The 13148-nt window shown below is 38.0% G+C and overlaps 1 protein-coding gene and 1 pseudogene across 1 annotated transcript; both read right to left on the bottom strand.

Moving 5' to 3' along the window:
* Positions 1 to 10438: 10438 nt before the first annotated feature.
* Positions 10439 to 12268, bottom strand: LOC103997806 (uncharacterized; annotated as a pseudogene).
* LOC103997805 (uclacyanin 1-like) lies at positions 12236 to 13059 on the bottom strand. The gene is made up of 2 exons (XM_009419133.3): positions 12894 to 13059; positions 12236 to 12791 (listed from the first exon to the last, which is right to left on the bottom strand). The coding sequence occupies exons 1-2, from the start codon at positions 13057 to 13059 to the stop codon at positions 12349 to 12351; spliced, it is 609 nt and encodes a 202-aa protein (XP_009417408.2). The 3' UTR covers positions 12236 to 12348.
* Positions 13060 to 13148: the final 89 nt, after the last annotated feature.

The following is a 13148-nucleotide window of genomic DNA, read 5'->3' as shown; positions in this document are numbered from 1 at the left end:
TATCAATTCAGTCTTGTCCTCAAGGCTGAGCAGTATCAAATTATGGAAAATTCTCCTTTAGCGTGTTGTAGGACTCTTAAGTGACATCTTCCTTTGGTAAGTTGGCCTATCGCACCAGCACTTCAGTTACAGGATGTCTATGGTACATTACAACTTGTCGATCAAGTATGGCTTGTGGTTGAGTTTGAACTTCTCCAGTAGTAGAAGTGTCCGGCAAATGACGCTGCACTATCGCATCTTCACCCAACTTCCTCTTAAGGTATGAAATATGAAAAACTAGATGTATTTTAGAGCTAGCAAGTAAATGCAAGCGTTCTAATACCTTATAAGGCCCAAAAAATCGAGGAGACAACTTCGTGGAAGATCGGATCTTTATGAAAGTTTTCTTATATGGTTGAAGACGAAGGAAAACCCAATCACCCATGATAAATTCTCATTCACTTCGGTGTTTATCAGCTTATTTCATTCTTGCTTGTGCGTCTGTGAGGTAATCCTTTAAAAGTTGAATAATCTTGTTTTTATCCATCAATTCCATTTCCACTTGATCAACTTTAGAATAACCAGGTATATATTTTGTAATTATAGGCGGGGGTCGACCATAAACTGCTTCAAATAGAGTCATTTTAATAGAAGAATGGTAAGAGGTATTATACCACCACTTTGCTCAGTGAAGCCATTTAATCCATTCTTTCGGCTTGTCACTAGTAAAGCATCAAAGGTAATTTTCTAGGCACCTGTTTACCACTTCAGTTTGCCTATCTATTTGTGGATGATAAGCAGTGCTCATATTCAACTGAGTACCCTATAAACAAAAAAGCTCTGTCCATAAGGAGTTAGTAAAAACCTTTTCTCCGTCCATAACAATGGAACGGGAACTCCCATGCAATTTAGCTATGTTTTCCATAAAAATACGAGCAACACTAGCAGTAGTGTAAGGATATTGTAAAACACAAAAATAAGCATACTTTGTAAGCCTATCTATGACTACAAGTATAGTACTTTTTCCTTAAGATGGTGGGAGTCCATCAATAAAATCCATATATATGTCGGTCTAAGTAGCATTAGGAATAAGGAGGGGCTGTAGCAAGCCTGGGGTGGCTGCTGTCTCACTTTTGTGACGCTGGCAAACATCACATACTACAATAAATTTCTTGATAAAATTTTTCATACCTTTCCAGTAAAAAAGTTGTTAAACTCATTTATAAGTGCGGAGAAATCTCGAGGGACCAGCAATTGGTGATGAATGGAACTCCTTCAGACTTATCTCCTAGCAAGAAGAATGTGGGGTAACAACTATTTAGCCTTTATAGCGCAAGTCCACGAAATCCCAACTATAATTTGGGACAGAACCTATGGCTTCTTCTAATTTTTTAGTGATATTTTGGATCTTAGGATTATCTGACCATTCCCTTCTGATAACTTCCAAAGTCTCACAAATATGAATAGAAATAGCTACAAGTTCAGATTATTATAGATGGCGTGAAAGGATATCTACTATTAAATTCTCGCTCCCCTTTTTATAAATGATCTCATAATCGAATCATAGTAGCTTTGTGATCCATTTCTGCAACTCTAAAGAAGAAATCTTTTGCTCCAAAAAATATTTGAGGCTTTTGTGATCGGTGCGTATTTGAAACCGTCGACTAATTATAGTGTCTTCATTTTGTGATAGTTGAATCTCGGATTTTGATGATGAAGTCAATTGTAAATCGTTTGATCTAATCTATATGTTGAAAAAAGTGTACAGGATTAACTACGATAGCAGTAAGACATAAAGCAGGTGTTGCCGAAGTCCAGATCAAGATCTCATTAGGAGTTCGAGAGTTCGCCGGAAGTCTGAACGTTTGTCCGAAGTTCTATCGGAACCAACCGAGAAGTCCAGGAGCTTGCTAAAGAAACTCATCGGAGCTCGCCAAGAAGATCGTCGTAAAGTCCGGGAGCTTGCCGAGAGTCCGCTGGAGCATTGCCAAGAGTTCATCGGATGTTCACCGGAAGTACACCGGAAGCTCACCGGAAGAGCAATTGACACACCGAAACATGAAGTACAGTAATCATGTCTTAATTATCATAATTAGAGCATAAATTAAGTTAAGATTGAGAGGTAATCTCACTAACTTAATTAGGGGCCAACTGGGCCCGTAGTTGGGCTGGATTCAAGACCCGACCAGGACCCTAAATTCTTGGCCAATGGTGGCACCGCTTGGGGGACTCGGTCTCCCAGGAATTCTGGGCGATGGTACCACCCTTGTCAGGCAGTGGTACCGCTGACAGTTAATGCTGGCAATGGTGGTACCGTCCTTGTCAGGTGGTGGTACCACTAGAGCTCAGTCTCCAAGCTCTGTCAGCGGTCGTACCGCCCAGTGTCAGGTGTAAGGTGATAGTACCACCCAATAATGGTGGTGGTATCGCTAGTACCCCAGAAATCCGAGATGAGACACTTCTTGGCTCTATTTTTGAAAGCCATTGGGGTCTATAAATACCCCACCATTTTCTGTATGAAAGAGCAACGAAAGCTTGATATATTCTGGAGTTTTAAAAGTGTTAAAGAGTTATAAAAGTACTAGAGTTCTCCTCCCTTTCTAAGTGTTGAGATCATTCAAGAGAGGTGTGAGACTTGTAAGTGTTCTCTCCTAAACTCGTGAAAAGGAGAAAGCACTGTAAAAGAGGTGGTTGGTCTTCACCTATTGAAGGAAGGCCTTTAGTAGACCCTAAAGACCTCGTCGGAGGAGGAATCCGAAAGAAGATGTAGGTCACATTGACCGAACCACTCTAAAACTCAGTTTGTATTTACTTTATGCAATTTACTTTACTGCAAACCTCCTTAATCTTCTCTTGCACTTTTACGAAAGCTTTCGAGTTCAACTTCTCTCCGAAACAGATTGAATCGAAACCATTTTCGCTGGAATCGGTTTTAAACGAAACAAACTATTTTCTAAAATCACAAAAGTTTTTTGCTGCACTAATTCACCCCCCTCTTAGTGCCGCTCTTGATCCTAACTAGCATCTCCTTATCATAAATAGATAAACTCATATGGGAAAGGGAAAGAGCCTTACTAGCGTAAGCAATATGCCGACCTTCTTGCATTAATACAGCTCATATTTCAACTCTAGAAGCATCAGATTCAATCATAAATAACTTATTAAAATTGGGTAGAGCAAGCACTAGTGTAGTAGTCATTGCAATTTTTAAGAAATGAAATGTCTAAGTTTCCTCTTCTGACTATCTGAATGCATCTTTCTTCAGAAGTGACATCAACGGAGCACTGATTTTGCCATAATTCTTCACAAACTTTCGATAATAGCCCGTTAGTCCCAAGAACCCCTTTAAAGCTTTGATTGACTTTGGAATTGGCCAGTCTATCATTACTTGAATTTTTGAAGGATCAACTGCAACACTCTTTTGAGATATGATATGGCTGAGGTACTCAACCTACGGTTGCCCAAAATTACACTTGGATTTCTTGACAAAAAGACCATGCTCACGAAGAATATTAAAGATAATTCATAAATATAATAAATGACTTTCTAGGAAAGGACTATATATTAAAATATTATTAAAGAAAACTAGAATAAACTTATAGAGATGAGCTCAAAATATATCATTAATTAAACTCTGGAAGGTAGAGGTGCATTGGTTAACCCAAAAGGCATTACTAGAAACTCATAATGGTCGTTATATGTCCTGAAGGCAGTTTTCTGAATATTACATTCATGTACTCCGATTTGATGATAACCCGATCATAGGTCCAATTTAGTGAAAATCTGAGCTCCTCCTAATTCGTCCAACAGTTCATCCACTATTGGAATAAGATATTTATCTTTCACTGTAATGTTATTGAGTGCTCGATAGTGTACACACATCCGTCATGAGTCATCCTTTTCTCTGACCAATAAGACTAAGGAGGAATATGGGCTAATACTAGCTCATATAACTCCTATTTTGAATATCTCTGTGACAATCTTCTCTATCTCTGCCTTTTGGAAATATGGATATCTATAGGGCCGGATGTTGGTTGGTGCTTTCCCGGGTAATAATGGGATCTAATGATCATGACGTCTAAAAGGTGGAAGTCCGTGTGGCTTTGCAAATATATTTGCAAACTCTATAAGCAATGATTCAATATTTCCAGTTGGGATGTGCACTGTCGTTTCCTTTTCAATGTTTTGCAATTGCACCAAAAATCCAGTGTGTGTCTTTTAGAGAACCTACTCCATTTGATAGCTAGTGATAGTTGTAACTTTACCTCCGCGTCTTCCCTTGAAAGTCACATACTTTCCATTGATAAAGAACTTCATAATTAGTTTAGAAAAATTCCAAGAGACATCACCTAGGGTTGATAGTCATTCAATTTCAAGCACCACTTCATAGTCTTCCAAGGGAAGGGTAGTAAGAAGAAATCCACAAATAATTCTTGGCTTTGCAAAGTCAGTTTTATCTTTGAGCACTTGCTATCACAGGTTAAAATCCATCCATCGGCAACCTTTACTTCAAATTTGTTACAACATTCGATATGGTAAGCTAATCGGGCTGTAACTTTTCTATTCATAAAATTATTAGTACTACCCATATCTATCAAAATAGTAACAGGCTGGTGTTTCAGTGTTCCCCCAATTTTCATAGTTTGTGGATTAGAGTAGCCAACCAATGCATGCACTGTATGTGTGATAGCTTCAACATCTTCATCAGTTTTCATACCTTCATGATCGGAATCTGACACTTCTGCTTCCGTTTCCTCCTCAATCGATTCAATTATCAAAAGTTTTCCTTGTTTGCATCGGTGCTCCTTACTCCACTTTTCATCGCAATGCCAATACAAACCCTTCGTTGACCTTTCTTTGAGTTCTTCTCAGGTTAGTCTGTGAGTGTTAGGATTTCAATTGGGAGTAGATGGGTTGGGCTGCCTGATGATCATTTGTTTATTAGCACCTCTGTTTTGACGATATTTCATACTGATTTTTTCCTTATGCAGGCGTGCAAATGAAATCGCAGCTATCATAGTGCAGGGTTGACGAGCCTTAACTTCACATCGGATCTCTAGAACAAGCCTTTCAATAAATGTACCCAGAAGTTATCGTTCTGACCAATCTTTAGCTTGATGATAATCTTTCAAACCTACTATGATATTCCAACACTGTAGAAGTCTGACGAATTTTGATGAACTGACCATCAACATTATCATATTCGGATGGGTCAAAGAGAACAAGGAGCCCTCTTTTGAACTGTTCCCATGAAGGAACTCTGTGGTAAGTTTCATACCAATCGTACCACTGGATTGCATCTCCATTGAGCTAGATTGAGGCCACTTCTACCTTAGATTCTTCTGGAGCTTTGTGAAAACAAAAAAAATTTTCCACCCAAGAGATCCAACTAGTCAGATCCTCATCTTCCCATCATGGAAATTCTACCTTAATGTGTGAGTAGTGTGTGTCATAATCCTAGGACATTTTTCCTATACCTCCAAATCTGTTCAACATAGAACTTGAGCTCCCATCATGTTGAAACCCGCTAAAGTGCTCCAACAAGCTCTTTATGAAATCATGATAGGTTTCTTGTAGCTGATTCTCAATTCTGGTTTCCAATGCTTCAATTTGTGCTTTCACTAAGTTACCGACAGTCATTGTGTACGACTACAAATCGGTAATCCCTAGTTTTTGATGTCCGATCAAAGGCATCTGGACTGTGGATGCGAAGCTGCCGAGGAAACAGACGCCAAGGGCAATGCTGCGGTCACTACGAGGAGGAAGAGGTGCTGCCATGTGTTTCAGCCGCTGTGTGAGATGAGAGCATTGGGGGCTAGAAGGCGACGATTGCAACTACTGTGACCTAAGGGATCGATCACCAAACAGTCGGGTTGAAGCTACGGTGATGGCAACCGACGATTGTGGTAGTGGAGGCAGAACAAGAGGGAGGTAGCATTGAAGTGGCCCAGGTTGAGGCTGTAGTGGAGAATAGGAATCGACGGTGGCACTACGGGGAACGAGGGCAATCAATGATTTGCCACATTTCTGTCACCAGAGCAAGGGGGAGGTTGTGAGGATAATGATTGGGCGGCGAGCGATGTCATCGCTGGTTGAGCAGTAGCGACGATAGTGGTGGCAATCAGTGTATGCAGCAGCAGAGGGACTGGCGACTGCGGCAGCAAAGGTGATTGCCATGTTTCTATCACTAAGGATAAAGAGCAAGGGGGGGCGACGGTTGGGAGGCGAGCGGCGGTCGTCGCACGGTGGCTGGTAGTGGTGGTGGTTCGGCTGGGAGGCAACGACGCTATGACGTCTGATGGGGAAGAGAAGTGGTGGTGGCATGGTTGGGAACAAGGGGAATTGGTGAGTTACCCTATTTCGGTTACCGCGAGGAGGGAGGCAATCGGCAACTACAGCTGCGACCTAGGGGGGGCACAATGACAGGGCAGTCAGGGCAGCGTCGCTGACGGTATCAACGATGAAGGGGTGGTTCGCTAGTTGGGAAACGACGATCGCGAACCTTCTTACTCTAGCAATTATCCTATTATCAAAGCAAGCTTAGTTGATACTTCAAAATGAATTTCAAGGCTTATTAAGGGTGATTATGGTAAAACTTCAAACCCTTCGTTATGAGTTCAAAATTTTATCCATTAAAACCAATAAATCGGTGCAAGATTTTCTTTCTCGAGTGACTGAAATTGTTAGTCAAATAAAATCTTATGGTGAACATCTTCCTGTTCATATAATTGTTGCAAAAATTTTGAGAAGTTTAACTCTGAAATTTGATTATATTGTTGCTACAATTGAGGAGTCAAAAGATTTATCTATATTTATTTGATGAACTAATAAGTTCTTTGGAAGCACATGAAGCAAGGTTAAACATGTTACTTGAGAAAAGTGAAGAAAAATATTTTAGGTTAAGGGGGAGTCTTCTACTTCAAAAGAAGATAAAAAATCAACAGGAAGAGGATGTGGCAGAGAAGAATTTCGTGGTAGAGGAAATTGAAGAGGAAGAGGTAGAGGACACTTTGATGGGCATGATGAACAAATGTAATCAAATTATGATAAAAAAAATTACAAGGAATTCAATGTCACTATTATAAAAAATTTAGCCGCATGGAGGAAAATGAGGAAAATAGTAAGTTGTTTATGACTCATTCACAAGTTAATGATATCTCAAATAATATTTGATTTTTGGATAGTAGATGTTCTAATTATATATCATGCATAAAATCAATGTTTAGAGATATTGATGAAACTCATAAGTTGAAAGTTAAACTTAGAGATAACAATCAAATCTAAGTGGAAGGGAAAGGAACAATTGAGATGAAAACAAATCAAGGGAAGGTAAAATATCTTGATAATGTTTTCTTGATACAGTCAAAATTATTACATAACTTGTTGAGTGTTGGCTAACTGATAGATGATGAATATTTAGTTATATTTGATGATGGTTTATGAACTATTAAAGATAAAAAAAATCTAGTTTGATTACGGTAAATATTTGCATGATGCAAAATAAGATGTTTCCACTTTATATTTCAAATATTGAAAAATATCATCTTGTCACAACTCAAAAGAATGAGTCTAATTTATAATATTTAAGATATGGATACCTTAACATTAAGGGTTTAAGGTTGTTAAATAAAAAAGAAATAGTTTTCAGATTGCCTAAAATTAATAGACTTTATGTATTGAAGGATGCATTTATGACAAACAAAGTAAAAAATTATTTCCTGTTGGAAAAGCATGGAGAGCATCTAATTGTCTTGAATTAATTCATGTTGACTTAAGTAGACCTATGAATATAAAATCATTTGATAGAAGTCAATATTTTTTATTGTTTACTAATGATCGTAGTTGCATAAGTTAAGTATATTTTCTAAAACTAAAATCTGAAACATTTGATAATTTTTAAAAATTCAAGGCACTTGTAGAAAGGCAAAGTGGTAGATATATAAAGACACTTCGGACAGATAGAGGTGGTGAATTTTTATCTAATGAGTTTAATTCTTTTTGTGAAGAAAATAATATTCGTAGAGAATTGATAACACTATATACACCGGAACAAAATGATGTTGCTGAACGTAAGAATCAAACTGTGGTTGAAATGATAAGAATGTTGTTTAAAGGAAAACACCTTCTAAATCAGTTTTGGGCAGAAGTAGTTGCAACAACAGTTTATTTGTTAAATATTTCACCAATAAAGGTTGTTATAAATCAAACTCCTTTTGAGGCTTGATATGGTGTGAAATCAAGTGTAAGCCATCTAAGAATTTTTTATTGTATTGCTTATGCTTTGATGAATTCATAAAATTATCATAAGCTTGATGAAAAATCTAAAAAATATATCTTAATTGGTTATTTCTTACAATCGAAAGCATAACGATTATATAATCCTATTAGTGTTAAAGTTATTATTAATAGAAATATTGTGTTTGACGAAAGAGTAAGTTAAAATTGAGAGATAACTAAAGGTAGAATACAAATTCGGATTTCAACAGAACTAGACACTCCATAGAATCAAATGACAGATCCTGCTCCAATAAGTTCATCATCAACCTCACTTAATAGCAGTTTAAATTCTGATTCCTCAGATGAAACTCTTTCAAGAAATTTCATATCACTGACAAAAATTTATGACTCAACATTTGCTTTGTTTATTTCATATCCTATAACTTTTGAGGAAACAGTTGAAAAAGATGAATGATGAAAAGTAATGAAAGAGGAAATTCAATTGAGAAGAATAAAACTTGGGAGCTAAGGATCTACCGAAAAAAAAGAAAGCTATTGGATTAAAATAGGTGATCAAAACAAAGTTTAATACAGATGAAAGTATCCAAAAGTATAAAGCTCGGCTTATAGCAAAAGGATATTCACAGTAAAGATATTGATTTTGATGATACTTTTTCTCTAGTTGCTAGATTCGAAACCGTGAGAACTTTCTTGGCTTTAGCTGCTCACATGAGTTTGTATATTTATCAATTTGATGTGAAATCTATGTTTTTAAATAGTGATTTACACGAAGAGATTTTTGTTACTCAACCTAAATATTTTTTTGTTAAAAGACATGAAGAAAATGTGTATAAGCTAAGAAAAATTCTTTATAGGCTTAAACAAGCTCTAAGGGCATGGTACATCTTTACAGTAAAATTGATTATTATTTTTATCAAAATGAGTTTTGAGCATTAATGAACCTACTTTTTATCTAAAAAAGAAGGTGAATATGATATTCTAATGGTTTGCCTTTTTGTTGATGATATTATATATATGGATTCATCTAACTATTTTGTAGCAGAATTTAAAAAATACATAATGAATAAGTTTGAAATGTCATATTTAGGCCTACAACATTATTTTCTTGGGTCGGAAGTGAAGCAAGGATCAAAAGGAATTTTTATTTCATAAAGAAAGTATACAATAAATCTACTCAAAAAATCTAACGTGATTAATTGCAAGCTGCAACAACACGCATGAACGTAAATGAGAAATTAAAACTTGAAAATGATATATATCTGATAAATGCAAGATGCTACAGAAGTTTGGTCGGAAGTTTAATTTATCTAACTCATACTCGACCAGATATTACCTTCTCTATTGGTGTAGTATCCAGGTTTATACATAGCCCAAGCAAACATCATCTCGGAGCTATTAAAATAATTCTGTGTTATATTACTGGAACTACAGATTATGGTATTTAGTATTATCATAATTTTAAATGTAAATTATTTGATTTCACTGATAGTGATTGGGTAGGAGCTTTAGATGATAGAAATAGTACTTTAGGCAATATTTTTAGTCTCGGATCATGAGCTATCTTGGAGTTCAAAAAAACAAGCAACAATTGTATTATCGACATCGGAAGCAGAATATATAACCGCAACATCAGTAGCTTGTCAAGCAATATGACTTAAAAGACTTCTTGAAGATCTTCATCAAGAATAAAAAGAAGCAACGGAAATATTTTGTGACAACAAAGCCACAATTACAATGACGAAGAATCCAATATTTCATCGAAGAACGAAGCATATAGAGATACACTATCATTTCATCCGGAATCTTATAGCAAGTGGAACCATAACAATGAAGTTTTGTGGAATAAATGAACAAGTTACGGATTTCCTCACCAAGTCACTTCCAGTTCAAAAGCATGTCTATTTCATGTCACAAATTGGTATATGTAACTATGAATGAAGAGGAAATGTTGAGAATTGATTCATAATAGTTATCTAGATAGTTACCATGTTCTGGATAGTTATATGCATGTGTTAAGAAGTGACACATGATCTAGAAGTCATAGGATAATTCCTATACTTAACTCAATGGGTGACATGATGGAGTGAGGTAGTTAACACTGGATCCTATAAATATGACTATAGTTCATGAAGCAAGATAAGGAGAATACATTTAGAAATATGTAAGTATTGTATGTCAATCTTCTTATTTTAAATATTACTTATATTATAATATTATATTTTTATAATTTCTTGTTCCTTTGTCCCCAACAAATCCCTCCCTTGGGTTCCTTCTTCGTGGACAATTCCTGTCTGATGATCTTTCAAGTGCTCCATCTCTCCGATGCGCAAAGGCTCGAAGAGCCGCCCATCATGCCAAGAGAACAGGCAATGGTGGTGCTAGAGCCTTAGTAGTTCGTTTCTGTCGGCCAAGCATTGGGGTGTTTCTTCGGGAGTTTTCTGGCTTTTGTTCTGACCAATTCCCTGTGCTCCTCGAAGCGAGCAGGAGACTTTTGCTTGTTGTGGACCTTCAGCACCCTCTTAATCCGACGACAAACTGCGCTCGGCCTTCGATCAGCCTGTTCTGCATATTATTTCTACTATCTTTCTGGAGGAGTCGCTTTCCACGAGTTCACTGACTAGATATGGAAGAGAATCGCAGTCAAGTCAGAGATATCTTCTTCGAGAAAAGATGGTGATGCGAGAAAGAAATGAAAAGAATTCTAGGATACATGAAAAATCGTCAACCAGCTGGGTTTCAAGCCATGAAATAGGATTAACATAATCCCTGCATGCTTGGACAGATGGTGTGCCTCCAAACTCTCCCGCTTCACAAACTTCTCCCCAATTTTTTGGCAGGTCACAGCTGTAGAGGACTTCTGCAGATCTGTCTGATGAGAGAACCTTGGTGTTGAAGCAGCATGGTGAACATGATTTCCAAGCAAAGCAGTAGCGAGAGATGAAGCATTTCATGTTGGAGTGCTGGTGGCCCTTCTACAAGAAGGGTTATACAGGAGCAGAGCAGAGAATAGTGCCGTCTTGCCTCATCCTCATGGCAGGCTCCATATCCGGTACTTATCCTTGGCTCACGCCTGAACTGGTCGACAATGACCTCGTGGGCGACTGGGTTTAGGAACTCGCTACTCCCTATGGACCTCGGACTGCTAACTTCGTGGCTTGTCAAGGTGCTTCTTGTTCCCATGGATGACATCTCTGAGGTTGGCGATGGATCTCGAGCACCCAGACCATTCTGCTTTCCTTCTTAAGAGGGATCCAGGGTGGCTCCTGGCTTTTGGATCATAAACCTCTGACGGCTCGGGCCTACAATAGAGAGATCTCTTCTCTAAGGCAAGCCAAACCGTTGGATGATGAGCGTCCACCTCCTCCCCTTTGTTTTTTTTATCCTTTTTTAACACTTTCACTTCAATATGATTCCACCGCTCCTAAACGAATGATTTGATAATGGATGAAATAATAGGACCATGGTGTAATTTTTCAGTTTAGATTAGGCAATATAATTTGGCACCAAAACGAAAGGAAAATAAGACAAGTCCACAACATTCATGCGTCTCATATAATTTGACTCTAACTCAGCAAATTTAAGTTTTTAAATTCCATTAACATTTAGAAGGAAGGGATATAATGAAATTTTTTATTGGATCTTTTCACTTGATAAATTTCAACTGGAACCAAACGATACAGTTTATTTTTAATAGTAATTTTGTCAGGATTCATCAATTTGATTTGATCTAAATCATTTATTAAAATATTTAAGTTGAAATTGATAATAATATATTTACTAGACCCTCAATCATTATATTATCCATTTTTGATATGAAATTAATCGGAATATTACAAAATTGATCGAAACCAAATCGTCGTAATTTTATGTTATATATATATATATATATATATATCCTAATTAATTTAAATTAGATATATAATTATTTATTTATTAATATAATACGAGAGTCAATATCAAATCTGATGTATATTATTATTAATTAGTTTAACTTAGACTTATGGGATAAGATCTCCCGAGCAAGCATACCCGCAATAATGGTCGTCCTCATTTACACAACGAAATGAAGTGAAAAGTGAAAATTAGAGTTCCCATGGCTCACAAACATGATTTCACTGGTCAGCTTTTCCCTCACGCAGCCAAAATCAACAGAACTCCCATTGCCAGACCCACGGCAAGATTCGCGCACTGCATACAACCGCGAGCTGCAGATGTCATGGAAGGCGCAACGCCGGGGGCGTGACTCATCGGTGGGAATGAAGCCGAAGGGGCTCTCGATGGTGCAACCATGGGAGGCTCCGAAGGCGAGTGAGATGTTGACTTGGGCGCTGCAGGAGGATAGTGGTGTTTCGGCGGTGGAGCTCCCACGGCCGTGGAGATGACGTCAACATCGAGCTTCATCCCCGCTTCACAGTGGCCCGGCACCCCGCAAATGAAGTATCTCTTGCCGGGGGCCGAAAGCTTGATCGCAGTGTTGCCGCCGGTGTGGGACTCCGTTGGAGTGGTTGCAGAGCATGCGTCGTAGGCTGCCTTTGTCACCTCCAGCACGTCATGGGATGATGTATACGTGAAAACTGCGGAGACGAATGAAACCTTGTTACAGAGACTACAAAATCAAATTGGATATCATCTTATACAGAAAGCTAGACGCGCCATGTTGTTGGTTGCGAACTTACTTAGGCTGTCTCCAGGAGCAAATCTCTTGGTTGATGCCCATGCCTGCAAGTCCGTGATTGTATTCCATCCTCCATTCGGCCCTCCGACTGTGTACCTTGTGGCGATGGCTACATGAAGGAGAGCTGCTACTGTTACGATTGCTGCAACTGCTCGTGTTGCCGCCATCTTTGCCTAGTAGGAATCGGACGCCAAGAAAGACGATATAAATAGGCGCTGCAAACAGAAAGACTTCGTAGAAGCACTTTAAACATGTT

Source organism: Musa acuminata, chromosome BXJ1-9 (genome assembly GCF_036884655.1).
Source record: "Musa acuminata AAA Group cultivar baxijiao chromosome BXJ1-9, Cavendish_Baxijiao_AAA, whole genome shotgun sequence".
NCBI lineage: Eukaryota > Viridiplantae > Streptophyta > Magnoliopsida > Zingiberales > Musaceae > Musa > Musa acuminata.
This window is presented reverse-complemented; position numbering and strand designations above follow the sequence as displayed.